Below are 27,915 nucleotides of genomic sequence, written 5' to 3' on the forward strand. Positions count from 1 at the left end.
ATAGATGGCTATGCTCTTCTTAATTTTGTCATTTCATCTGAATATCAAAATTAGTAAGACTTAGTCAGACAGTTTTAAGGTTAATTTATCTAATTGTGTCTCTGGAAAAAAAAGTGATTACATAACAAAATCACATTAATGATAGGCCTATATTTGAGGAGTAAATATATTGTTTTTATTTTGAAAATATAAAATTAGACTCTTAGGGTAGGATTTATATATATATATATTTATTTATTTATTTATTTCCCTTAATAAAATATTGGCTGATGTATCATCATCCCGCACATGCTAAACTTATATCCAAATACGTAAATGCACATTGTTCTTAAGGAGCAAATCACCATGATGATTAATAAAGATGGTTGTCAAATATTAGAGGATCATGGGATGTCCATATAATGTGGTGAACCACACCTGTGAACTTGAGGAAAACTGACTTCATACTTACACTAATGCAATGAAATCCATTTTTAAGTGTCTTAAGTGCCCAAATACTTTGTGGGGCCACCATATAATCAGAGATAAGAAACATTAGCTATGACTTCTCTCAGAAATATGATTCTACCTGTATCAGATCATGATAACACGGGGCCATGAAATCGGACACAGTGGATAGAGAAAAGGAGACAGAACTGGTAAATCTCACACAACACATAATTTGAGCATGAACTGTTAAACTGGGATAGTGAGTGCAAATGGAGAAGGGAAGGAACAGGGAAAGTTTTGCAGTTCATTGAAACCATGTATTTCTCTCAACACATGCTCTAGTGTTCAGTGTCAAAATCAACTGCGCTGAAAATGTGTTGACTTATTTATATAACTTTTAAGCTGACAATATTTTATGCAGCTATTTACATGTCTAAAGGGTTAAGAAGTTTCTTTAATCATCATCCTCTCATTTCCAGAGTTAATCTTTGTCCTGCTAAATAAAGACACATTAAATGCTTGGTTGAATCCAGTAACCAGGGAATTCTGTCTCTCACATTCACATCCAGTTCCACCAGGACATTTGCATCATTATTCACATCTCTTCAGTCTCACACTTTTCACATCTGAAATAAACATATTCTCCGAGTAGGTACCTCTTTTGAGCAAGTAATTATCTTACGACCATTAAAGTCATCATGAAATCAAAATTCTTATTATAAATGGAATATTGCAGTATTTGTTATGAAAGATTTATCTGTTCAAATCATTTTTTTTTTTTTTAAGCGTGCCTCATGATCTTTAATCAAAATAACTCCCCCGTCCTCTTGCGGTGACATAGTTTCTCTTCTCTGATGACACATTTACTGGTGTGAGGGCGGGGCAACCTGTCACTCACATGAAATCCACCTATAGCAAACCACAACCATTCAGTTAATTCCCAACGGACAAAATTAAGCCCCGCCCTACATTTTTTCTTGTTCGAGAAGCCGTTTCACTCAGATCACAATAGGGAAAAAAAGACTACTGCAACTTATGTTTCATGCTGACTTAAAGTATCTTATATAGTATGAATGACTGTAGTATCAATGTATTCCAGATTAGATTCATCATGTTGTCATTGTAATGTGACCTATGACTTACTATGACCTATGTTACTTCATTGCCATTCACAAATCCTCTCCCATGGCCTCAAGGGATAGTAAGTGTCCATCAAATGCACACTTCAGAATCTGTCCGGTAGTAGTATTGGCCATCTATACTTTTCGGCTGATTTATAAATATTGTGAATTCGCACACTACTCTTTTCACATCCTGTTTTTCACATACTATATCGTAGAGACGCATGCGATTTCGGATGCAGCCAATGTGTCTTCCTGATGGTTAATGTATGAGAGGGTTAATGTGGTCATATTTAGTGGTTTATTATTCCTGTTGCTCATATTTAAGGGACGTGAACAAACCCATAACACTAAATACTAAACTTTTGTGCATAACTCACCTTTATTTTTAACCAAATCAGTACTACATCCATTAACCTATTTGATGAGTAGCCATGTAATAAGTGGGATTATGTTCATTCATAAATAAACTCTTTCAGAGCGATAAAAGCTCCATGGACCACAAAGGTGTTAATTTAACAATAATGACCATCTGACCATTATCCAGCACTGACAGTGAAGTGTGATAAAAAAAAAAAAAAAAACTGCACAATCAAAAATGGTCTTCATGAGTCTTTTATTAGATGTATATAAAAACTGAACCTGCTGTGTCAGGCAGTGGGAGAGAGCGTCTGAAGGCTGCTCTTTACGGTAGCCAGATTCTGTTTCCAGGAGCTCAGCGTGTCAAAGAGCTGCTGCCACTGCTGTTTGCCAAAAGTGCGGTGTGTGCTGTGGCTACAGGAAGTGAGACAGAAGCACAAACATCAGGTGGATTTACTACTACTGCTTAACAATACAAATATCAATACATTCCTTTAGAGCATTTAGAGCAGTGATTCTCAATTCCAGTCCTGAAATATAAATATTAAGTTACTATTAATTGAATTAAATTGTCATTTTAAAGTGCTAAACTTTATGATTAATGTCTGGATCTGGGGTACATTTCCCAAAGCCAACTATGGCCACAAGTATCGTCATTACAACATGATTCAATGGAACTTGCCGTCATAGTTGGCCAATGACGCTTTTGGCAAACGCATCCACATTTACAGAATCTGATTCTGGTTAGAACTGATATGGTAAAACTGACAAGATTATTAACTTTGTGTTTACAATTGCTTTAGAAGTGTTGGAAGCTTGTGGTTATGGTAAGTGGCGTTAAATTTCTGCCACGCTTGAGGTGTTTGGCTAATCACAATGCACTGGGTCAGCTGGCCCATCACAGCACTCTGGGCTTTTCAGAAATCAGTGTGTTTCACACAGACTAGGAATAGAGCAGCTGCAATAATGTGCGGCATGTGAAAAATAATGTATTTTTTGAACATTAAAGCATGTTAACCTATTCTATTACACCCAATAAACGAAATAATGACCTTTTAAAATAGCATCATATGCCCTCTTTAATACGAAAATAATCTATTTTATTAAACTGCATTTTATTAGGACTGGAATTGAGAACCTCTGTTTTGAGTGTGTTTTCAACTCGTCTGAAATGAGAAACAGAAAAATGGAAATGGAAAGAAACTGCTGACTTACCTCACCACAACCTTCCGCTGTGTCTGGTCGATCTTGCAATAGACCATTTTGGTCCGAACAGCTAGAAATTCACAGGAAAAACACAATATGTATAGAAGCATATGATTTTTTTTTTTTTTTTTGTCCAATAAGCTTTTTTAACATTCATTTTACATACCATCAATAACAAAGGCCTCCACATCTTCAGCACCGATCTGCAGCTCCTGCTGCATGGTGTCAAATAAGATCTCTTTCATCTCTACCGCCATGCCCATGAACGTCAACAGCCTCATTTTTGCCATGTTCTGCTCATGAGACAAACCTGAAAACAACGAAGCATTCAGAATTCAGTTCGATCCTTAAAGCACAGTTATGCCACCTGACTGTGCATTGAACAAGTCATGTGATGACACTGAAGAGATTTCTACAGTAGCACTTAGTAACATTTTTTCTTAAAACATTGTTGCAAATAAATGACTGACATTCTCTGGCAGTTTTTGCATTATGAATAACAATGTAATTTAAACTCTACATTGACTGAATATTTATAATATATTTCAATAAACAAAATTTTACAGTTGCTGATTCAATTAGATCATTTGCAAACTTCTGATGGAGAAAATGAATGGGAAAAAAATGATATTTTGGGCTATTTGGCTTTTCATAACATGTTTCAGACTAGTATCACAAATCACAATCAATCAACTGGATATTGTTTTTACCCTATTCACCTGCGGTGTTTTGTTATTGACGTAGATAAAAAAAAGATTCCTGCTGACGTCGACTGTAAATAGTTTCACCCTCTCAACAGAAAATCTGTTTATATTAATTATAAAATAATCAAAATGAGTAGAAGGCCAATGAGGCATTTCCTTTAGGGTTCAGAGGGAGGTGCAGCGGATGAACAGCTCACTGTTAGATCAACACTTCATCAGGACTAGTCTGAATTGGCTGTCGCTGGTCAATGGCAGGGAGGATTTTGCTCTAATTAACGTTTGCCTTTTAAAAGAAACAAAACTGCTGAGACTCAAATTCCATCAGTCCAGCGACACCACAGCAACACAGACTCCAGACGCGTGTGCGTGCCTGAACAGTCCAGTGCATTTAAAAACAAATAAAAGATGAGCAGCAATGGACAGAACAGAAATTACATTTTATTAAAATGTTATTTTAAATACGAAGCAACACTCCTTAACACTAATTAACAGTAGCTACACAACTTATAATTATTATACTAGTTATACAGTTAATCTACAGCACAAAATAAATGCCTCTCTTTTACGCGGATTAAAAATGTTCAAAATATATGTGACCTATGTTGGCAAAATGAGTCGTAAGGAGCAAATTTAAAAAATGAGTTTTTCATTCTCTATTAAAAAAAACCTTCAAAGTGATGTTTGATTTGTTGGAATCAGACGAAAAATGAGCTACACCTGTTTGAAGTCGATAGAGTCAGCAAAGTCAATTTTGAGAAGAAAACGAGTTAAAGTTTTCTGAAGGTTCCAAAACAAAATCACCTAGCATACCTTGAAAATCCCTGTTAATAACAAATTTGGCACAAACCAAGACAAAACCCATATCTATAGGAAAAATATATATTCAACTTTTTTCCCCATGATTCCACAATCGTTTGATTAACATTAATGAAACAGACAGACTATATATTTAGACCTACTATCACATGGATCCAATATAATGTTACACTTCAGATGTTTTTCCCCCAAAATTAAGCAAACATTCACTTACAACATAATGTTTGCGTGAATACTCGCCAAGATTTTCTGAAATACTGTAACTCTGTGTATATCTAGATCACGTGCCGAGGCATATTTTGTGCGCGCGATTCAGATCTGTCAGTCAGCGCTAGTAAGATCGCTTTGTTTACATCAGCATGAGTTTGAAAATCACATTTCATCAGTTCAGACTCATGAATATGAATATTCACAAAGTTGAAATGGTGCACTTTACAACGATAACAAACTTGTGCTGAGAGAAGCGCCAGTCGTCCAGAAGCGAGCAGAGAAGAACAGCATTTTCCATTGTCAAAGGAAAGGTGGTACTCTCAGAAAACGTATAAATAAAGATAAATTCGACCAAAACTGACATTTTCCACTTGTCTTGTCTGAAGCTCATAATTAGCCTGTGTGCATTCCGACTCATTTTGCCAGCACAGGTCACATATTATTTAGGTTATATTATACAGGTGCTGGTCATATAATTAGAATATCATCAAAAAGTTGATTTATTTCACTAATTCCATTCAAAAAGTGAAACTTGTATATTATATTCATTCATTACACACAGACTGATATATTTCAAATGTTTATTTCTTTTAATTTTGATGATTATAACTGACAACTAAGGAAAATCCCAAATTCAGTATCTCAGAAAATTAGAATATTGTGAAAAGGTTCAATATTAAAGACACCTGGTGCCACACTCTAATCAGCTAATTAACTCAAAACACCTGCAAAGGCCTTTAAATGGTCTCTCAGTTTAGTTCTGTAGGCTACACAATCATGGGGAAGACTGCTGACTTGACAGTTGTCCAAAAGACGACCATTGACACCTTGCACAAGGAGGGCAAGACACAAAAGGTCATTGCAAAAGAGGCTGGCTGTTCACAGAGCTCTGTGTCCAAGCACATTAATAGAGAGGCGAAGGGAAGGAAAAGATGTGGTAGAAAAAAGTGTATAAGCAATAGGGATAACCGCACCCTGGAGAGGATTGTGAAACAAAACCCATTCAAAAATGTGGGGGAGATTCACAAAGAGTGGACTGCAGCTGGAGTCAGTGCTTCAAGAACCACTACGCACAGACGTATGCAAGACATGGGTTTCAGCTGTCGCATTCCTTGTATCAAGCCACTCTTGAACAACAGACAGTGTCAGAAGAGTCTGGCCTGAGCTAAAGACAAAAAGGACTGGACTGCTGCTGAGTGGTCCAAAGTTATGTTCTCTGATGAAAGTAAATTTTGCATTTCCTTTGGAAATCAGGGTCCCAGAGTCTGGAGGAAGAGAGGAAAGGCACACAATCCACATTGCTTGAGGTCCAGTGTGAAGTTTCCACAGTCAGTGATGGTTTGGGGTGCCATGTCATCTGCTGGTGTTGGTCCACTGTGTTTTCTGAGGTCCAAGGTCAACACAGCCGTATACCAGGAAGTTTTAGAGCACTTCATGCTTCCTGCTGCTGACCAACTTTATGGAGATGCAGATTTCATTTTCCAACAGGACTTGGCACCTGCACACAGTGCCAAAGCTACCAATACCTGGTTTAAGGACCATGGTATTCCTGTTCTTAATTGGCCAGCAAACTTGCCTGACCTTAACCCCATAGAAAATCTATGGGGTATTGTGAAGAGGAAGATGCGATATGCCAGACCCAACAATGCAGAAAAGCTGAAGGCCACTATCAGAGCAACCTGGGCTCTTATAACACCTGAGCAGTGCCACAGACTGATCGACTCCATGCCACGCCGCATTGCTGCAGTAATTCAGGCAAAAGGAGCCCCAACTAAGTATTGAGTGCTGTACATGCTCATACTTTTCATGTTCATACTTTTCAGTTGGCCAAGATTTCTAAAAATCCTTTCTTTGTATTGGTCTTAAGTAATATTCTAATTTTCTGAGATACTGAATTTGGGATTTTCCTTAGTTGTCAGTTATAATCATCAAAATTAAAAGAAATAAACATTTGAAATATATCAGTCTGTGTGTAATGAATGAATATAATATACAAGTTTCACTTTTTGAATGGAATTAGTGAAATAAATCAACTTTTTGATGATATTCTAATTATATGACCAGCACCTGTATATTGTTTGATTCCAAGTTATACATTTAACAAAACAAAAAAAACCATATATATCTATCATTTTAGAATATTACATAACCATTATAAAACCCCCAAATTTTAAAAAATGTTTTATTTTATAAAATTAATGAAATATCTTAGTATTGCAATAATACATATCATTGTACTATAAAAAATTGAGTATTTAATCATAATAATACATTATATTACAATACATGTTATAATAAAAGTTGTTAATGCTTTTAGTATTATTGTTATTATTATTACTATTAATATAATTTTGCAATTTCAATCATAATACAGTAGCCAGTAAATATTAACCATTTTAACATTAAAAATACATACCGAGCGACTGAAACGGTCTGTGTCATAGAATAGACTTGTTTGCTTATACCAAGTTGACACTTTGAATGTTCTAGTTTCCTTTAAATTTATTTTCAAGATCTGAGGTGAATTACCCAATGTCGCTTTCAATATGGCTATAAAAGTCACGTAAAATGATATTCAAACTCACATTAGAAACTTTTAACAATAAATAAAGCACATAAACAGTACATGAGATTATGAGTGACATACTTTTGTTGTTCCAGCCGCAACATCGCAGAAATAGAAATTTCTAAAATAGAATCGTCACATATCACTGTTGCGGCTGGTTAGGATAAAAACTCTGATTGACATTCAAAAGATACCTTTTATCATCTGGTTAGGACACGGTGTTATGATTATGAATCATGTAAAGCCCTTCAGACTGTACTCACCGAGAGACTCGATGAAGTCTTTGTTGCTCTGGTAAAACTTCACATACGCGGCAAGCTTTGCACTGACAAAGATAGTGAGGAGCTGGAAGGAGAAAAAGGCATTTTCTCCAGAGGCTTTATACATATATAATGATGTAATATAAAAATATGTTTATAAAAAATGTCTTTTCTTACATCATGGATGAGTTCTCCCTCCAGGAAACGCACCGGTTTCAAAATCAGGAGATGGTCGAACAGATAGGTGTTTGGGTCTTTCAGGGCGCGGACGATGCACCTGGGAGAGCAGGCCGTATATGTTAATCACTAAGACAACAGATCAAAACTGAGCGAATGAAACAGTGGAAGTGAAAAGAGAATGTCATACCTGTGTGCATCCACTCGAGCTTGTGAAGCATTGTCCTCTGTGTAACTGCCCAGCAACTCCACCATTACTTTGGCTGCAGCTTCACTGAGAGAGACAAGAGAAAGGTCAAATGAGCAAAACCCACAATCCCTGGACACAGCTGACCTAAAGTCTTGGAGAGCAGGTACCTCTTCTTGCAGTCGACCAGCGCTTCATACACCAGACGGAGCAGAGTGTGTTTTTTCTCCGTATTCAGATTCCAGTCTGTGATCCACTTCCGCACCTGCAAAAGACACAAAACACCAATCATGCTTCACGATTTTACTTTTATTGCATTCAGGAAGTGTTTCCTAATTACATCAATACAGTGGAACTAAGAGAAATTAGCAGTTGGAAGGTTAAAGATAATATTGGCTATATAGGTTAACTTCACAAAGAAATCCTCCAAAACAAAACAAATATACATATTAAAAATAAAATACTTTAATTGGAGTCATGATGAAACAGTCTTTTCTTCCATATTGTGATGCACATCAGAGTGTAACTGATTATTGAAAAAACGTAGGGTGGGACTGGACTTGGTTTTACTCAGTTGCTGATGGGATGTTAAAATGTGTTGAAATGCCATTCTGGCGAGTATCCTCGTAAACACAGTGGGTTATGTCTTAAGTGAATGTAAACAGTTGGGAAAGAAAATGTGTGTGTCCTAACAGTATATTGGATCCGTGCATAAGCTCTTAAAGTGACAGCAGCCTAATAAATCGTCTGCAGTCATTAATGTTAATAAAACAACAAAACAAAGATAAAATCCCTTGCTGCTCTTGAATGAATAATTCTGTAGTTTTAATACAAATAAATCTATATTTAAATTATAAAGCAGTGTTATTTTACATTTGATTACTTTATTCAATTTCTGTTGTCTGTTACTTATCTGAATACCACTGCTAGCTCTTCTTGAAAAGCCTAAAGCAATGTTTATTTAGGCCTAATTTGTATTTTTGTTCTGTTGTATTTCTGTTTTGTTTGTAATTAGTTTCTTTGTTCTTATTGCATTGCTGTCTGTTCACTTGTCTTCTGTACTGTTTCGAGGACCTTTTACTTACATTAGTTAACCTAGTATTAGTTTTTGCTGAAGATCGATAATTGTGAAATTTCACTGATATTTAAAATTACTCATATCACAAAATAAGACTTATCATATCAGCCACCAATAATCATGATTTCAATATTGACCAAAATAATCGTGATTATGATTTTTGCCATAATCGAGCAGCCCTACAGGACACCATTTCATCTTACAGTATACAGCATGTAGCATTTTGTACAAATGTATCTAAATATATAATGTATTTATTTATGTATGCAATTAACAGTAGGCTACAGCTGGGGAAAGAAGGCTTAATTACTTGCTTTTTGTGTGAATTTTGTGTTGAAATAAGAACTGGACATTCATTGATAGTTCATGAGATTCACCCAAACATCTTCCCCCGGCTTCACAGACAAGCCTTAAGCTAGTCCTAGACTAAAATGCATGTTTGAACTGAAAACAACTTGCACTGACATATCTTAAAATATGTCAGAGCCATTGTTTTGTCTCAAGATGCACACCAATAATGTTTTTTTTCTAGGGTATGTTTATAAAAGCTACTTAAATGCCCTAATTGAAATAAGGCCTAATCCTGGCTTAGCCTAAGCCCTGTCTGTGAAACCGGGCCCTTGTGTATATTAAGTGCAGGAGAGGAAAAACTCTTATCCATTCTGCATCGCGCCGATGTCCATACCTGGTCCAGCTCTGTAGGAATGAACGCAATGGCGTTGCAGGTGGCTGCCACTTTAATCAGACTGCAGTACACAGTGTGCCTCACGGGTGTGTTCTCATCCATACCATGGAACAGATTGCTCAAGCTGAACAAAGAGTTTAATATAAGCAAATAAACAAGACTAGAAAAAAATAGATTGCAAGTTATTTCAACAACTGAATGAAAACACTTACAGCTGCATCCTGAGCGAGGGCCGTTCACCCTCACGGAACTTCACCAGCTTCTCACATAAACTTTCAATGAGTGCTTCCTGTTTCTCTGTCTCCAGAATCAGCAACAGGGACACAATGCTGTTCATCACACTCTCAACATCTGCAGAAGAAGCCAGAGAGTGATTAAACTGTATTTTTTGCATACTACATGTAGGCTTCAAAGCTCTAACTTCAGCTATTTCGTACCTTTGTCATCGTCTTTGAGGCAGACGTCACAGGCTTCAATGATCTGTGCCAGATCAACATGGAGGCCTCCTTCTGAATTCTCCTCAGAGATCTCAGCTCCTTTAGATTTCAGATAGGACCGGAGCTCTGACGCCTACAAATGAATGAAGAAATTAATATAATAACGAAACCACATCAGGAAACACCTGCATGATGTCTGATCAAGGTGAATGTGACTTCACCAAGTGCAACATTTTTGTTCCTGGAAAAACATTTCAATCAACCAATTATATCTGAGGGACAAGTTTACAGTTTATGTCAAGTTTAGGCTTACAACCAGGGTTAGGTGTTTTAACATCAGTATTATTCACCTATCTTTTCCCTGATTTTAGGGATAACAAATGGGTAGGGTTAGATTAAGGGTAGGAATATGGTCAGGACTAAATTTTCAGACAATATCAAGGTGAACGCCTGACCAAACAGCATCCAGCCCCTTAAGACATAGTAGGTTATAAACTGTAATATTTGTGGGTTGTGAGATTTCTGTTGTCACTAACACAACAGATGCGTGACTTATGCTTCACAATTTCCTGTTGACATTAAGAAACGGAGTATCTGCCTCAACGCCACCTCAAACACATGTATAATCATAAATATGCACAAATATTAACTTCTTTCTGCCTGTTGAAATCATTATCACTGAACAAATCCGTTGTATGGAGACCAGCTAAATGCTAACAGATGTTAGCATCTGAAAGCATGATTAAACCACAGGCCTTTACTTGGCTGAATTACATGTGTAACGACGCATAACTGCTTGTGGATTACTTAAACATACCTGGTCCTCCTCCGTTATATCAATAAACGCCGGGACACTCATTATTTTTTATTATTTTAAGAGCACAGATAAGAATCCACGCTCGCAGCCTAGGTTCACAGGCCGGAAGAGAATCTGTACATTTGCCGGTGATGTTAACGTACTTCCGGGTCACAGACTTAAAGGGACCGCAAAGCTGTGAAGTGACGATTTGCTCTTTAATGGGATACGTTAGTGGCTTTGATATTGTAAAGGAATTAAACATATAAAATAAATTAGCTTAATCGTTATCTTTTGGCTGTTCTTCAGGGAACACAACTACAATATTGACAGTAATAACGAAATTAAAATTGATGTAATTTTTTACTGACCTCCACGTCTTTCTAATCCACATGCTGTTTTTTCTCTCTCAGTGGAACACAAAAGAAAGATCTTCATAAAATTAATGGAGCTTCATACAATGTAAGTTCATAGTCCACAAAGGTGTGGCATAACAATCTTTGAGAAGAAACGGGCCCCCAAAAATGATTATCTTCATGTGAGGGACCCCCATCCTAAAATTAAAAAGGCAGCTATGTATAATATTATAATTAGGGCTATGTGTTAAATATTATTTGAAAAATATTTAGATTAAGTTACGTGATTACGTTTTTTTGTCTACTCACTAGTACTGTACCGTTATAGGCTATATTTATTATATATAAATGTTAGTTTATTTTAATCTAATTTGTTTGTTTATTTATTTATTTTATGTTTATTTATTTAAAGAGTTAGTTCACCCAAAAATGAAAATAATGTCATTTATTACTCACCCTCATGTCGTAAGGCCTTCATTCATCTTCGGAACACAAATGAAGATATTTTTGATTAAATCTGATGGCTCAGTGAGGCCTGCATTCACAGCAATGACATTTCCTCTCTCAAGATCCATAAATGTACTAAAAACATTTAAAACAGTTTATGCGAGTTCAGTAGTTACCTTAATATTATAAAGCGACGAGAATATTTTTGTGAGCAAAAAACAAAACAAAATAACGACTTTTCAACAATATAGTGATGGGCCGATTTCAAAACACTGCTTCGGAGCTTTGCGAATCGAATCAGTGACTCGGAGCGCCAAAGTCATGTGATTTCAGAAGTTCAGCCGTTTGATAGGAGATCCGAATCATACTGACTCGATTCGTAAAGCTCCAAAGCAGTGTTTTGAAATCGGCCCATATTGTTGAAAACTCGTTATTTTGTTTTTTTGGCGCACAAAATGTATTCTCGTCGTTTTATAATATTAAGGTAGAGCTACTGAACTCACATGAACTGTTTTAAATATGTTTTTAGTACCTTTATGGATCTTGAGAGAGGAAATGTCATTGCTTTGAATGCAGGCCTCACTGAGCCATCGGATTTAATCAAAAATATCTTAATTTGTGTTCCGAAGATGAATGAAGGCCTTACGGGTGTAGAACGACATGAGGGTGAGTAATAAATTACATTATTTTCATTTTTGGGTGAACTAACCCTTTAAATTTCATGTCAGTGAACCAACACGATCTTAAAGCTACGCTATGTAACTTGTGGCCCTCTAGCGATTAAAAATTAAAACTGCATGCATTTCGCGGAAGAACATTGTTTTTTGGTTGTGCTTCGGCTCTGCTCCTCTGCGCGGAAGAATGTGGGTCAAGGCGCCGGTGTAGCTACACAGAAACAGGTATTTTATCAGAGCGGATGGACAAATAAATTAAGGTTTTTCTGTTTTTACAAACGGTGATTACACAGAGGTGTGCCGTTTTGAATTATCCATGGTTAATTGTTCCTCATTCATTGTGACAAAAAACTTTTAGCTTCAGCCCCTTTTCTCTGTGAAGCTACGGATTTGAAGTGACACGCACGGGCGAACGACGTATGTGTGCAATTTCCCATGAAAGCCGTCCCGGCTCTAAAAATATAAACCATTATTATAGGTTTATCAAAGTGTATCTGGGTAAAGTAAATATATGGTTTGGAAGATGGTTTTTTTGTAGTCTCTCGTTAATAACATATTATTATTTTTATTGACTAATGCTACATATCAAAAGTAGACCTAATTATTTTCTTATTTCTTTTCTTTTCAAGCTTCTTGTGTGTTAAAACCCTTTTAAGTATAAAAAAAATACTGAATGAGGGAAAAACTTTGTGAGTGCACCATAGCAAGGAAAATATGAACTTTCTTTAATAAGAAAGATTCTTTAAAATCTCTCATTTCCATTTATAGCTATGATGAACACCCACATGCTTTAGCAGTTCAGCATTATTTTCTGTGTTTAATGCATTGCTTACATTTTTTACCCTTTAGGCACACATCATGCTTGCATTTCTTACGAAAAGAGGAATTACTAGCACCGAATTCAAGCATAAGGTATGTAAAAGCTTCAGTATTCTGCATTCAACAGGTCATTCTGGGTTTAAAGTTTATGAGTCACATAAGTCATCTGGCCCTAAACAAGCTCTATCTCAGTGTCTGTGTAATTCTTCCAACATCCGGTTATCAATCTTGCAATTAAAAGATTAAAGCCAACCTGACCTTGGACACATAAAACAACAAGGGTGATGGTCTTTTGAAAGTTAGATGATAGTATTACATTTCGAGCACCAGTATGGGACCACCTTGACTTGTATTCCTATCCAGGGATTTATGCATGTCTTACAGGTCAAGGCAATTCTTGGATATTTCTTCTGGGAATTCAATATATCTTTTAAGTGCTATGAGGGTTTTCCTTACTGTTTTTCTCTTGAGAGCTGTGGCTACAGGAGGTAGATCTTGTAAAGCTGTCTGAATGAGCAAATACACCAGTGTCTGGCTGGAGTTACTGCTCTTATATGTAATATCTTGCTAAACATGAAACATGGAATAATGAAATTATGTTTCCTATGTCTTTGTGATTTGAAAAAAACAAAAAACAAAAACAAAACAACAGACCATACTCAAAGAGTTGCATCACTGACAAGTGTGTTCCCTAAAAGTGTAAGAGTGTAGGGGCTTTTCAGGATTATTCACTGATGGTTCTGAAATCGTATAAAAGTTTCAATTTGATGATGTTGAGTCTGTGTGGTTGACTTTTCACATTGAGTCACAGGGAGCGGTCATAGATACAGACCAAGTTACATGAGTGAGATCCACGCAATGCCAGAGAGAATGTGGAAACCTTGAGAGATAGAGGAAATAACAGCGATTGATCAAAGACAACTGTAGTTTTAAAACTGCTGAACACTTTTAATCAATTTTCAATTTTAATGGCACTTAAAACATTCCACTTGTGTCACAAGCCAAAACTGATGGAACCATAGTTTCAAAAACAACAAAGATTATTTTAATTGATTTTTTTATTGAATTTATTTGCACTATTATTTGTCCTGACGTCAGAACATTTTAAATCTTGATTTTGAAGACGGATAGACAGATAGATAGGTAGAGATAGATAGATAGATTGACAGATAGATAGATAGATAGATTGACAGATAGATAGACTGATAGGTAGATGGACAGATAGATAGATAGATAGATAGATAAACGGACAGATAGGTGGACAGATTGACAGACAGATTGACAGACAGACAGATAGATAGATAGATAGATAGGTTGATTGATAGGTTGATTGATAGGTAGATAGATAGATAGATAGATGGACAGACAGATAGATAGGTTGATTGATAGGTTGATAGATAGATAGATAGATAGATAGATAGATAGATAGATAGACAGACAGATAGATGGACAGACAGATAGATAGATAGATAGATTGACATACAGACAGACAGATAGATAGATAGATAGATAGATAGATAGATAGATAGACAGACAGATAATACATATAGTCTCAAGAGTGTCATAAGATTGTGTTGGATAAACATCGAAGAGATTTTTTTTTTTTTTTTTTAAATTGATAAGATTCAATGATGGAATTGGCGTCTAATTATAATAAAAAATATTTTTTTTTGCTACCATTTCTATTTATTTACTTTTTTTTCAGTATTTATCCACATGAATATGTTTCTGCTCGTATAGTGTACAGGACATCAGCCACTAACAAGAAAGTACGCAGATGGAGAACTGTTCCAAACCACACAACTTGTTTCCAGGTTGTTTGCGAATGTTCGCTGGAACTGATTTCAGAAAGAACCAAGTCACTGAAGTATGCTGGAACTTGAAACCAAAGTTGGCTAATGATGCTTTTGGGAAACACACCCCAGATTGACAGACCAATAGAAGGACAGTTTTACGCCATGCTCCTGGCTCTTTTTGATGATTTCTTTGTGTTGTGATAAAAATGCTTTTCTATTTAGTGTAATAGATACAAAATAGACAGTCCACACTCCGGTTCCCACAGTCTGTGTTACCGCCTTCCTCTCCTCCCTGTATCAGGACCGTTCTCCTCTATCAGCAAGGTCATTGACCTCATCAGAAAGTGCCATGGCTGAGCGAATCACACACACCCCGGCCGGGTGACTTGATTCTAGTACAGGAACAGACGGGGGATGGACAGGAATGTGGGACAAATGGCCACTTAAAAACACTCTTAAAATAAAGGTTCCAAAAGAGTTTTTGCAGCCATTTTTGGTTCCCAAAGAACCTTTCAGTGAGCAGTTCTTAAAAGAACCATTTTTTCTTATTGTGAAGAACATTTTAATAATCTAAAGAACCTTTTTCCACTATAAAAACTTTTCTGCATTGAAAAGGTATCATGGATGTTAAAGGTTCTGTTAAAGATGCCAGTAAAGAACCTTTATTTTTAAGAGTGCGTAGGGGAATGATGTAAGAGTATAATGAATCATATTATGGCAGTTTCTGAATTATTACAGTTTCCAATCTGCATTGTGCATTGGCACCACAGGAGGTTTCCTTGGAAAGTGTGTGTACTGTATGTGTGAGGTTGCTGGAGCAATTCTCTTTAACATGTTTATACGTCTGTAAGATGACTAAGGTAACAATCCTGTTAGTTAAAGGATTAGTTCACCCAAAATTTAAATTTCTGTCATTAATTACTCACCCTCATGTCGTCACAAACCCGTAAGACCTTTGCTCATCTTCGGAACACAAATGAAGATCTTTTTGATGAAATCTGAAAGCTTTCCATCCCTTGACAGTTTGCGCAACTTCCACTTTCAAGCCCCAAAAAGGTAGTAAAGACATCATTAAAGTAATCCATGTGACTCCAGTGGTTTAACCTCAGTTTTATGAAGTGACGCGAGTGCTTTGTTTGTGCAAAGAACCCATATTTTACCACTTTATTTACAAAATGTTAATCGTCAGTGTGCGTTTACGCAACAGTATCCACATTCATTAAAAAGATCTTCGTTTTTGTTCCGAAGATGAACGAAGGTCTTATGGGTTTGGAACGACATGAGGGTGAGCAATTAATGAATTTAAATTTTTGGGTGAACTAACCCTTTAAAGGAATGGAGTGAGTGTGTTCTCTTGCTGGAAATGTTTTATGAGTCACTGGACATGTCTGTCCTTCATGAAGAAGTAAAAACTGACCTTTCTGTCATTGAGACATTAAGCTGAAATGTCAAAGCAGGGCCCCAGATGAAAAAAAAAAAAAAAGATTACAGAGCCATCAGTTCCTAAAATGAAACGTTTAGGAGCCAAATGGAAAAATTGCATAATCCTCTAATAGAGCTGTAGTTCATTGATTGCACATCTTCTTGCTTTAGCAACAGTCACTGCTGTGATAATGTTAGTTTTATAAACTACTGTTTTCTAGTTGCAGCTGTTTAATACACATTACTTCCAATTTGATGCTGTCAGTCCAGTGATCCTGATCGCATTTGCACCATAGGGTTAATTCAGGATAATTGGGACATTTTTTCCAAAATGGCAAAATCTGTCCCAATTTACAGGAATTCACCTCTAAATATCACTGTTTATGCCTGTTTGAATTTTATATATATATATATATATATAAAATATTAGAATTTTTTAATGAGTTAAATGATTTAAAAAATTAAATATTTCTAAGTCTTGGTTCATTTTGGATCGACTCTAAATGAATAATGATTCATGCTTCACTCAAGGAGTGTTGTGTCAGTTGTGTCAGTAACTGAGTCTGATTCAAACTGCTGACTTACAAGTGAGTTTGAGGGTTGTTTATCTTTTTTGACTCATTAGAAAATAGTTCTTTAAGGTGCGGTAATAGTAGTAAAATTCTGCAAATCAAAAAATCCCATTTTCTATTGTGAATAGTGTTGTGATGTATCAAGCACAGTGTGTAAACTCAATATTCCTGTTGGCATGCGTTTTATTCTGGACCAGTGTCCAGTATTAAGTCCAGTGTTATTATGAGTCTATGTACTGAAAAAAAATCTTTTTACTTAATTTTTACTTGATAAAAAAGTTTTTGCACTAATATTTTAAAAATAAATTTCACATATATGGGATTAAGTAAAATCTACTTATCTACGTTGTGTAAAATTAACAAAGAGAATAAGTAAATTTAACTTGGCCTGTTAGAGTTTGTTGAGTAATTTCTACTTATTTGAAGTTTACTTTGCAATATTCTGTTTCAAATACATTTTACTCACTCTTTGTTAATTTTGCTCAAAAAAATGTAGCACTGAATTAAGCCATGCTTTTAAAGTGTATGGTTTACTTAAAAACATTTAAATAAACAACAAAATAGATTTCGTGTTATACTTTGAAAGACATATCTACACAATATAGGTAATGAGGTACCTAACCGAATACAAATACTTGGTACACAATACACAATAACGGTAAGAATCAGTGGATAGTTTGAGTATGAATGGGTCATTTTGAGTTGAAAATGAACTCCATATGTCACAAAACCCTAAGTTACTAAACCTAATAACAAAATCAATGATAAAACTGTGTAAATACAACTAGAAAACAGAGAAAAATGCAACCTTATTACAGTTTCTTTTAATTGCTAACATACTTTTGTCCAATCTGTAGTTACATTTTCAAAACTCTAAACACATTTAGCAGAACATCCGTCTGTTGTGGCCATACATTAACACAATTCATGTCGTTTTCACACAAAATGCAGTCTATTAACATGTTTCTAAAATGCTTACATTTTCTTTTCATATAAGCTTACCCCATACCAAAATCATGGATCTTTCTAATCTTATTTGCAAATGCTTAAACACAGCAAGTCAGAAATGAAGACCTAATGTTCCAATCTTTAAATGGTTAGTTCACCCAAAAAAGAAAATTCTGTTATTAATTACTCACCCTCGTGCCGTTCCACACCCGTAAAACCTTCGTTAATCTTCGGAACGCAAATTGAGATATTTTTGTTGAAATCCGATGCCTCCGTGAGGCCTACATAGGGAGCAATGACATTTTCTCTCTCAAGATCCATAAAGGTACTAAAAACATATTTAAATCAGTTCATGTGAGTACGGTGGTTCAATATTAATATTATAAACCGACGAGAATATTTTTGGTGTGCCAAAAAAAACAAAATAACGAATTATTTAGTGATGGCCGATTTCAAAACACTGCTTCAGGAAGCTTCGGAGCGTTATGAATCAGCGTGTCGAATCCGCAGTTCGGAGCGCCAAAGTCATGTGATTTCAGCAGTTTGGCGGTTTGACATGCGATTCGCATCATGATTCGACACGCTGATTCATTACGCTCCGAAGCTTCCTGAAGCAGTGTTTTGAAATCGGCCATCACTAAATAAGTCGTTATTTTGTTTTTTTTGGCGCACCAAAAATATTCTCGTTGCTTTATAATATTAATGTTGAACCGCTGTACTCACATGAACTGATTTAAATATGTTTTTAGTACCTTTATGGATCTTGAGAGAGGAAATGTCATTGCTCCCTATGTAGGCCTCACGGAGCCATCAGATTTAAACAAAAATATCTTAATTTGTGTTCCGAAGATCAACGAAGGTCTTACGGGTGTTAAATGGCACGAGGGTGAGTAATTAATGGCAGAATTTTCATTTTTGGGTGAACTAACCCTTTAAATATAGGATAAAACCTATAATTTTGCAAGAACAGCAGTACTGGAAAAGTACTGGAAAAAAATATAAAAAATACTAAAACAATTGATAAGCATTTTGAATTAGCAGATCACTTAAATATTTAGAAATAGCAGATTCCAATTTCAGTTGGAGGCATAGTCAGGTGTTGAATTTAATTTCATTACATGGACACACAGTAAAATAGGACTCTTTGAATCGGATTTGTTCAGTGTGTGTGAAGAACAACACAGAGGAGCAGAGAGAAAATATTATCTGGGTAAGGGAGAGGAATAGATGAAGGAGAGGGAATGGTTGGATCAGGACAAGGGAGAAGAAGAGGTATGGGAGAGGAGGAAGAATGTGTGCTGGATTGCGCATCTCTATGGTTTTCCCCCTTACACATGTGGAACCTATGAAAGCTTATCTCTGCCATGCATAGAAAATACAAAAAAAGGTAATTGTGACTTTTTATCTCACAATTCTGACTTTTTTCTCTCAATTCCTAGTTTATATCTCACAATTCTGAGAAGAAAAAGTGAGATGTAAACTCACAATTGCAAAATAAAAAATATTTTTGATAAAAAGTCTTATATTTATCTTTTATGCTTTATTCTGTGGTGGAAAAAAAGCTTCCATAATAACCAAAGACAATGTATGTTGGATTTGTTGTTGATCATTGGCAGCAATTTCATGTTTTCATTTCAGTAAAAGCTTTACACTACCACTGTTCCATATTTACAAAATATGTGGTCTGCATAGGGCACTAGCTACCAAGGGGACACCATCCCACCCTCTATGGGAGCAACATCAACACCACACACCCTCCCCCAGACAGAGATTTCAACCAAGGGGGCAACTGAAGTTCTGTATAGGGGACTCATTTGACCAGTAGCTGCCCTGAGCAATTCTGTTACTTTCTTCTTTTCTTTTTCTACTGTACATTCTATAAAATAATGACTTACTTCTGTTGCCAAGAATGCACACATTCAACACTCAACCAAAAATGTAGAATGGCATACATGCATTATACTTTTACTGCAGTAAAAGGAAACTGAATTTTAAAAACTATGGAATTCATGTTTTCTGCAGGTAGAACTGAAACATGACAGTAATGCAGTTTTCGTAATGCCATCAATTTTGACAGTCATTGCGCTTTGATTGACTATATGTTCATGTTGGATAGAAAACTCTATTTTGAATCAGGTTTGCTGTGTTTTGGTAGAGTTAGTATGTGTTGAAAAAGGTTTTTAGCATTTTGAAATGTAGAGTTTGTGTTTATCTAACAAAATATGGTTTTGGGCAGAAAATTAACTATTTGGCTAATTGTGTGATGTATGTGCGTTGCTGTGTTAAGAGTTTAGAAAAAATACTTTAAGTATTGGTAAATGCTTGTTAGCAATTGAAAAAAAAACTGTAAAGTTTCATGCCCCAGTGCGTGATGGGAACACCAGTATCAGAATGTTGAGTAGGTTTTACTTAATTTTATAACTCTGATATTTATTCAAAGAATCATTGTAAACATAACAAAGAATTCCAAGTAAAATATACTCATAAGTTCAAGCTTTAATTTCTACAAGCTTGAATTGAGTACTAATATAGAATTTACTTTTTTAAAAATTCTTGCCTGAACTAACTTTTTAAATGTAGAAATTACATTTTTTTTTTCTGTATTTTTATATATTCTGCATTTTGTATTCTGTATTTACTTCCCCACAGAATCATTTTTATCAGTGTGATATCACACTCAAAAAATATATAGGCCTAAATTTAAGATTTATGTATTTGAATTGCATATAAAATTTCCATCCATTTGGATTACACAGTATTTGTCAGTCATACATAAATGAAAAACAAACAAACAAACAACAACAAAAAAACCCTTGACATAGTTTATTATTAACTATTTGCATCTATTGTACTAATAAATCAAAAGGCATTTATTCAAATTGCATAGAATCAGCATAATTTTGAAAACACATTTATTCAGCTAAAAATTATGACCATGGATACAATATGACTAGCTGTGGAGCAAGCAATATTAATTTAGTTAAAATGTATGAGATTGAAAAAATATGATTTATTGATACTACATATATAAACCTGAATATTGTGTATTTAAAACACATTCAGTTTATTAGTATTATTACTATCCAAATAGATGGAAATTGTATATGCTATTCAAATACATAGGCTACATCTTAAATTTAGGCCTAAATATTTTTTTTGAGTGCTCAAAGTGATGGTGATATTCAGAGTGTTTGATCTGACAACATCCACTATTTCCCAATTTTCTGTTTAGAATGTGCAATGATAAAATCACACGGAATGATTTCCCTGTCCGAGTTCACATGGAATGTCTCATACTTTGTGTGGTGGGTGTGTAACAGTGAAGATGTGGATTTCTTTACTGTAACTCAGCTGATCTGTGACCTTTTGGCCTCTGTGGACTGACTCACATGCACCTGCAGTTGCACAGACATATAGATAGCAGTCTTTCACCACAAAGCTAAGATGACCTGATGATGAACATACCAAAAGGAAAAACCACAAGAACCAGGCGCTTCACACTCCACTAACCCCATGGACATGAAGTTGTCTAAAGAGGATCTATAGGCATGCTTTTCCTTTTGATGTTCTTCTGGGTATATAGGGTACAGTTACAGGACAATGATGTACTAAAAATGGAAAAGTTTTTCCTTTGTGTTTTTCACGTACAGATGACAACGTGGTCAAAATGATCACCGTTCACACAGATCCAGTTGTTGGCGATGTCACTTTGTAAAGAAACAATACACGCCTATAGTCTGAGTACATGATGTGTATGCTTATGACTCCACCGTTTTCACGAATTCGTGTTTTTGTAGTTTACACAGAGATGCTAATGGTATCATTTTTAAAAACCTGTACTTTGAAACCTGTTTTCAAAAGCTTGCATTTTCAGGCCCCCAAAACACTGTTGTCGTGTAAATGAACGGTCAAAATGCATAAAAAGTTTTCCATTTTTAGTTGAAAAATGATGTTGTGTAAACGGCCCCTAAAACAGTGTATTCGGTTCTGTTATCTGCTCTCATGCCAGATCATTTTGTTTTCAACATGACACAAAGGGACATGTGATGGAAAGAGATGTATTCATGATGAGAGCATAATAACTTTAGTGATTTGTGTTTCTGTTTTTAGGATCCTCCTATCTGTTGCTGTGGTGATTGTACTATGATTTTATCTATGAGGAGATGCAATCTCTTCAGTCCGATAGACCCTGGATAATCTCACTCATCCCATAAACTATCTGCAGGTCAGCTCAAAGCACACTTTAAGAAACGCACTCTTGTGCAAGTTTAAAATCACTCAATGAGAACCACTTGATCTTTGATATACATTTAGTGAAAAATCCCTCCATAAACCTTCCTAACCTCCCTTTTTTTCTTGTACATTCACACCATTAGAAATGGATCAATGACTAAATGTTCAAAATGTTGTAGGTGGGGTTTCATTTCATTGTTTACTTGATGAGGTGTATTTGTAAAGGAGCCAAAGACAGAAAATTCTGCTTTTCTGGTTGTTTGTGCTGATAGATTCCATCTGATCTTCCAGTAATAATTGCTCATCAGAAAAAAACGTATTTCTATGTTCTAGGTGGTTTCTAGGTGGTTGCTTATGGCCCCAGTGTTGCCAATTGTTTTCAGCTGAAAGTAGCTAAAACTGGTCGCTAAATGTCTCTAGATGATGTCACACTGGCGAGTCCACTGATCTATATTAATATAACTATAGATCAGTGGGCAAGTCACGGAATCTAGATAAGGTTTATCCAAGAAGTTGCTAGATTTGTCGCTAGGCTTTTGAAAAAAGTCTCAAAAAGGGGATTTAGCGACAAAATCCCTAAATTGGCAGCACTGTATGACCCATGTCAAAAGAGTGCACTCTCATGTCTGTATTCTGCTGTCCAGATATAGTTTGCATCTTTACTTCAGTGTAAAAAATACTTTTTTTTTCTTTTTTTTTTTTCCCTCTTCTATTGTCCATGAGGCAAGTCTGATCACTCTTGTGAGATGAGTTATGTACTGAAGCTATAGCCTTAGTTGAATTCTGTTTAAAGGATTAGTTCACCCAAAAATGAAAATTCTGTCATTAATTACTCGCCCTCATGTCGGTCCAAACCTATAAAACTTTTGAACTTTTGAACTTTTTCTGTTCCACCAAAACTTTGCTTCAAAAAGAGATTGTAAAAGTACCCCATATGAATCCAGCAGTTTAATTCAAGTCTTCTGAAGAGACATGATCGCTTTATATGATGAACAGTTTAACTTAGGCTTTTCTTCATATGCAAACATTGATCATCAAAGCTCAGCTGAAGCTCAACCTCACTTGCTTGACACACAAGCAGTGTTGAGGAAAGTTACTTTCAAAAGTAATGTGTTACAATATTGTGTTAAAAAGTAACTAATTGTGTCACGTTTTATGGAAAGTAATGCGTTATATAACTTTTGCGTTTCTTTTTCTCACCTGGGCTGGGCTTGCTTGTTTTTAATAACAACAACAACAACAACAAAGTTATATTTTTGGCAAAGGTAAAGGCCCTTTCACACTAAGGGCCCTATTTTAACGATCTAAGCACATGGTCTGAAGTACATGGTGCAGGTGCACTTAGGGCTTGTCCGAATCCACTTTTGCTAGTTTAACGACGGAAAAAATGGTCTGCGTGCGAGACGCATGGTCTAAAAGGGTTGTACCTAGTCTCTTATTGAGTAATGGGTGTGTTTTGGGTGTAACATGCAATAAACCAATCAGACTGTCATCTCTCATTCCCTTTAAAAGCCAGGCGCGCTTGCACCATGGCGGATTTGCTATTTACATGCCGTAATATAGACACCCTCAACCTGACGAGTCAGTTTAAATACATTTTTAATATTTGGCATGTTTGTGTGCTGCTGCGCGTCCCTGCGTGTGTAACAAGCAGAGTGTACGTGTGTTGTGCACCCGCCTATAGGCGCATATTACTAACACACCCTTTAAATAACAAAAAAATACTGCACCATTGACTTTAGACCAGGTTTTAGTTGGTCAATGGTGCAGTCGGTTTTCAGTTGCCTCAAAATAGCAACACGCCAACAATGCGCCTGAACACACCTCGTTTTCAGACCAGCATGCCCATGGGCGAACAGATGGGTGTGAGTGCATTTGCTATTTAAACAATGTGGCACTGGACATGAAAATGATATCTGCGTCGGCTGAAACTAGGAAAAAACACTTGCATCGCGCCTGGCGTCACATTGCGCCGGCTGTATGATAGGGCCCTAAAAGTGAAATGAATAAGCCTCAGGCTAAAGGAAATGTATAATTACGCCTGTACAGTAGAGGGCGCAGCTCAAACAAACCTTTCAGTTGTGCTGCCATTCTGGATTGAAGAAGAATAGGACACTGGAGAAGAAAGTTTAACACTCTTTAGCAATAATAAAAAAAAATGAAACAATTTTGCTCATTAGTATGGTTGAATTGGATCATCAAAGGTCAGAAGCAAAGACATTGGTTAATAAAGTGAGATTAAATACATAAAGTATATTTGTATAATTTAACATTTATTTATTGCAGGTTTGCATAATATTTAAAATTTGCATTTCATAGTTTTTATTCATTTTGAGGAGAACTGAATCTGTTTTGTGCCAGTGAGATGAGTAAACACATGTTCACATTTAGTCTAGAACTACAATAACATCATCACTTACTCCCGATTTCTCTCAACATGGGGACAGGAGAGCTGTCAATCAATACATGGGAAAACAAAGCAACTTGAGTTATTTGAAAAAGTAACTCAGATATTTTGTTGTAATTATTGTAAATCAATGCGTTACTTTACTTCTTACTTAAAAAAGTAATTTGATTATGTAACTCACGTTACTTGTAATGCGTTACCTCCAACACTGCACACAAGAACAAACCTAAGCTCAAACATGCTTGTGTGACATGAGAATGTATGTGCATTGATCAATATTTATATGTTAATAAAAGCCTAAATTAAATATGTTCATAATATAAATATAAAACAATTGTGTCTCTTCAGAAGGCTAAACTTCATAATTCATTAAGTCTTTATGAACTGTCAAAGTTTTGGGTTAATGGACTCTCTCAGGTTTTATTACAAATATGTGATGAATGACATGAGGGTGAGTATGATGACAGAAATCTCATTTCAATCTTTAAATCCCAAGAATCCTGAAAACAAGCAGTAGTAATAATTTCCATGCAAAACTTATCAATACTGATATTATTCATCATATGTTTTTATTATTTTTCAACACACCAAGTATTTCACCATACATGTTTTGGCTTTGACCTTTGTCGACCTTTTGATGCATTTAGTCACTTGATTATGAAATGCTTTGCCTGTTTTATGGAACACTTCCTTTATTTTCTTTTTCTCTCTTTTTCCCTTCTTCTTTGCAGCATTCTTGAAAAGGGTATTTCCTTTGTTACAAGACATTGCAGAGCTTATATCGGTAAGTGTAACATGTGATGTTGTTTTTTGAGATGTTGTAATATTTGTGCCCATGAATGCTTCAGTTTTTCGGATTTTTTGATCCCAAGCCCTCTGTGACGTAACCGTAAATGCAAGTGTCACATTTTATTAAAGTAATTTTATTAAAGCATGCTTCACAGAAATAAACAGGAAAATAACAATATTGAGCTTAATTTAGTTCACTTCAGTTCAATAGCTGTCAGTGTCAGTGTTGGGGGTAACGCATTACAAGTAACTTGAGTTACGTAATCAGATTACTTCTTAGTAACTAGTAAAGTAACGCATTTTTCAGTTTACAACAAAATATCTAAGTTACTTTTTCAAATAAGTAACGCAAGTTACTTTTTCACATGGACTGACAGCTCTCCTGTCCCCATATTGAGAGAAATCTGGATTGCAGAGGTAGTTCTAGACTAAATGTGAACATGCATTTACTCATCTCACTTGCACAAAAACATTCAGTATTCCTCAAAATGGATAAAAACAGTGAAATGCAATCTCAGAATTTTACGCAAACCTGTTATAATTAACTATATTAAATTACACAAATACACTTTATGTATTTAATCTCACTTTATTAACCAATGTCTTTGCTGCTGACCTTCAAATAAGAGTGTTGAACTTCCTTCTCCTGTATCCTATTCTTCTTTAATCCAGAATGGCGGCACAGCTGAAAGGTTTGTTTGAGCTGCACCCTCTACTGTACAGGTGCAAATATGCATTTCCTTCAGCCTGACGCTTATTCATTTCACTTTTGGTGTGAAAGGGCTTTTACATCTGCCAAAAATATAAATTTTTTGTTGTTATTAAAAAACAAACAAGCAAGCCCAGCCAAGGTCAGTGTTGCAAAAAGTTCATCAATTATGAAACAAATAAAATTTCAGCAGTAAACCGGCAGCAGCTCTACAGAAGGAAATTGTGTCATTATTCAGCTTAATTTAGTTCAATAACTGTCAATGTTTCAAAGTTCATCAGTGATGAAACAAACTCATTTCAGCTGAAGACAAGTGTAATTTTTCAGCTCATTATTCTTTCTTTCTTTCTTTCTTTCTTTCATTTACATTTATTGATTTAGCAGACACTTTTATCCAAAGCGACTTGCAAACAAGGAATACAACAAGCAATTTATAATTAAGTACAAAGAAGTTGTCATTTTCTTGGATGTCTTGACTCTTTATTGAAGTTCATCTCATCTGCTATACTGTATGCAAACAGGGAGTTATTGAATGTTATTCAGTCAAATTACCTCTTTGAGACCTCTAACCTTTCGATGGCCTTGGCTATTAACTAATACATCACAAAGAGCTCCACTAAATATAATTAATCAATGGGTATAAGAGGCTGTGTTACATGGCACGTTTCTCACTCTCAAATCTATCTTTATATTATTTTATTATGCAAATTCATTAAGTTCTGCACTTCTAAAGATTTATTCAACTAAAGTGAGTACGTTGAGTGCTGTGTGTAGTGTGTGTTCGTGTCAGCTGTTACTATTTTGTGTATTTTAGCATGGCTAGAAGAATGCTGCGTCTTGTGCCGGAAACTCCCTGGATGGATGGCCGGTCCATCACAGTCTTACTTTAATTATGTACAAAGAGCAGAGCACTGCAGGACACAAGTATATACAAATGCCATGTGAAATCTGGTTGCTTTTTGGCATGGTCTTCAGGTCTCCAGTGAGGAATTCCCCATTATTTGGCTGTTATAAAACAGATGATGCATGGATTGAGGAATCAGCTCTGCTGGACTCTGTCTCAGTCGTACACCTCCAGAGTTCTCACAAAGTGGAGTTCATACATTTTCAGACAAGCACTCCAGATGTCCATGGGTGAAGAGGTAAAGAAGGGTTACTCAGATAGCTTACTAGACTAAAATTACTTCACAAGACTGTATGACAGTCTTCATTGAGACTGAACCTAAGCCTAGAACAAATTGAGAAATACCCTGAGTAATTAAATTTTTTTAAAGTTGCTGCCTTAAACTAAGTACAATCAACTTGGCTGTACAAGTCATTTCAACTTAAATTATATTAAACTTACTTAAATGAGTTGAATCTTCTATAACTTATTAAAACAAGTTGAAAATTGCTTAACTTATTTTGATGAGTTTAAGTAATGTAAAAACATATGTTGTTATGACTTATTGATCATATCATTTTTAACTGTGTCTAGGAGACTGGAGCGTTACAGCTGCATGCATTCAGACGACAAATACAGTCAGTCACAAATGATCCATACTCCAATCCAGAAGGGGGCGCTTGTGGTATTGCAACGCTGTTTGCTAACCGCCACAACAGGAAAAAGCGCAGAAGAAAAAGAACAGATGATCTATGCATAGATATGTTTACGTGTAATATCTAATTTTTTGTAACTGCGGAAAGAAATCAATAAACAGCTTAAGAGTAA

General features: G+C 35.6%; 1 protein-coding gene and 1 long non-coding RNA gene across 3 annotated transcripts; one reads left to right on the top strand and one right to left on the bottom strand.

Moving 5' to 3' along the window:
• Nucleotides 1-2,149: 2,149 nt before the first annotated feature.
• eif3m (eukaryotic translation initiation factor 3, subunit M) lies at nucleotides 2,150-11,222 on the bottom strand. Its single transcript, XM_051870797.1, has 11 exons — nucleotides 11,054-11,222; nucleotides 10,237-10,369; nucleotides 10,012-10,150; nucleotides 9,800-9,923; nucleotides 8,207-8,301; nucleotides 8,040-8,123; nucleotides 7,850-7,949; nucleotides 7,676-7,757; nucleotides 3,283-3,426; nucleotides 3,126-3,186; nucleotides 2,150-2,324 (listed from the first exon to the last, which is right to left on the bottom strand). The coding sequence occupies exons 1-11, from the start codon at nucleotides 11,093-11,095 to the stop codon at nucleotides 2,201-2,203; spliced, it is 1,128 nt and encodes a 375-aa protein (XP_051726757.1). The 5' UTR covers nucleotides 11,096-11,222; the 3' UTR covers nucleotides 2,150-2,200.
• On the top strand, nucleotides 11,222-27,915 carry LOC127500012 (uncharacterized). Of its 2 annotated transcripts, XR_007926234.1 has the most exons (7): nucleotides 11,222-11,364; nucleotides 11,446-11,494; nucleotides 13,359-13,421; nucleotides 22,177-22,291; nucleotides 25,438-25,490; nucleotides 27,180-27,346; nucleotides 27,682-27,915. It is a non-coding gene; the product is annotated as an uncharacterized LOC127500012 (long non-coding RNA). The 2 variants fall into 2 exon arrangements; XR_007926235.1 differs by lacking the exons at nucleotides 11,222-11,364; nucleotides 11,446-11,494 and adding an exon at nucleotides 12,703-12,734 and having other exon boundaries at nucleotides 25,438-27,346.

The sequence above is a fragment of the Ctenopharyngodon idella genome, chromosome 18 (genome assembly GCF_019924925.1).
Source record: "Ctenopharyngodon idella isolate HZGC_01 chromosome 18, HZGC01, whole genome shotgun sequence".
NCBI classification, from domain to species: Eukaryota; Metazoa; Chordata; class Actinopteri; order Cypriniformes; family Xenocyprididae; genus Ctenopharyngodon; species Ctenopharyngodon idella.

Excerpts from the sequence above, each read along its gene's own strand:
- eif3m (XM_051870797.1), bottom strand. The coding sequence starts at position 11,095 with ATGAGTGTCCCGGCGTTTATTGATATAACGGAGGAGGACCAG. Across the intron at positions 9,924-10,011 it reads CCCTCGCTCAGGATGCAGCT|CTTGAGCAATCTGTTCCATG; the intron begins GTAAGTGTTTTC and ends CTCTTTGTTCAG. Across the intron at positions 8,302-9,799 it reads TTCCTACAGAGCTGGACCAG|GTGCGGAAGTGGATCACAGA; the intron begins GTATGGACATCG and ends TGTCTTTTGCAG.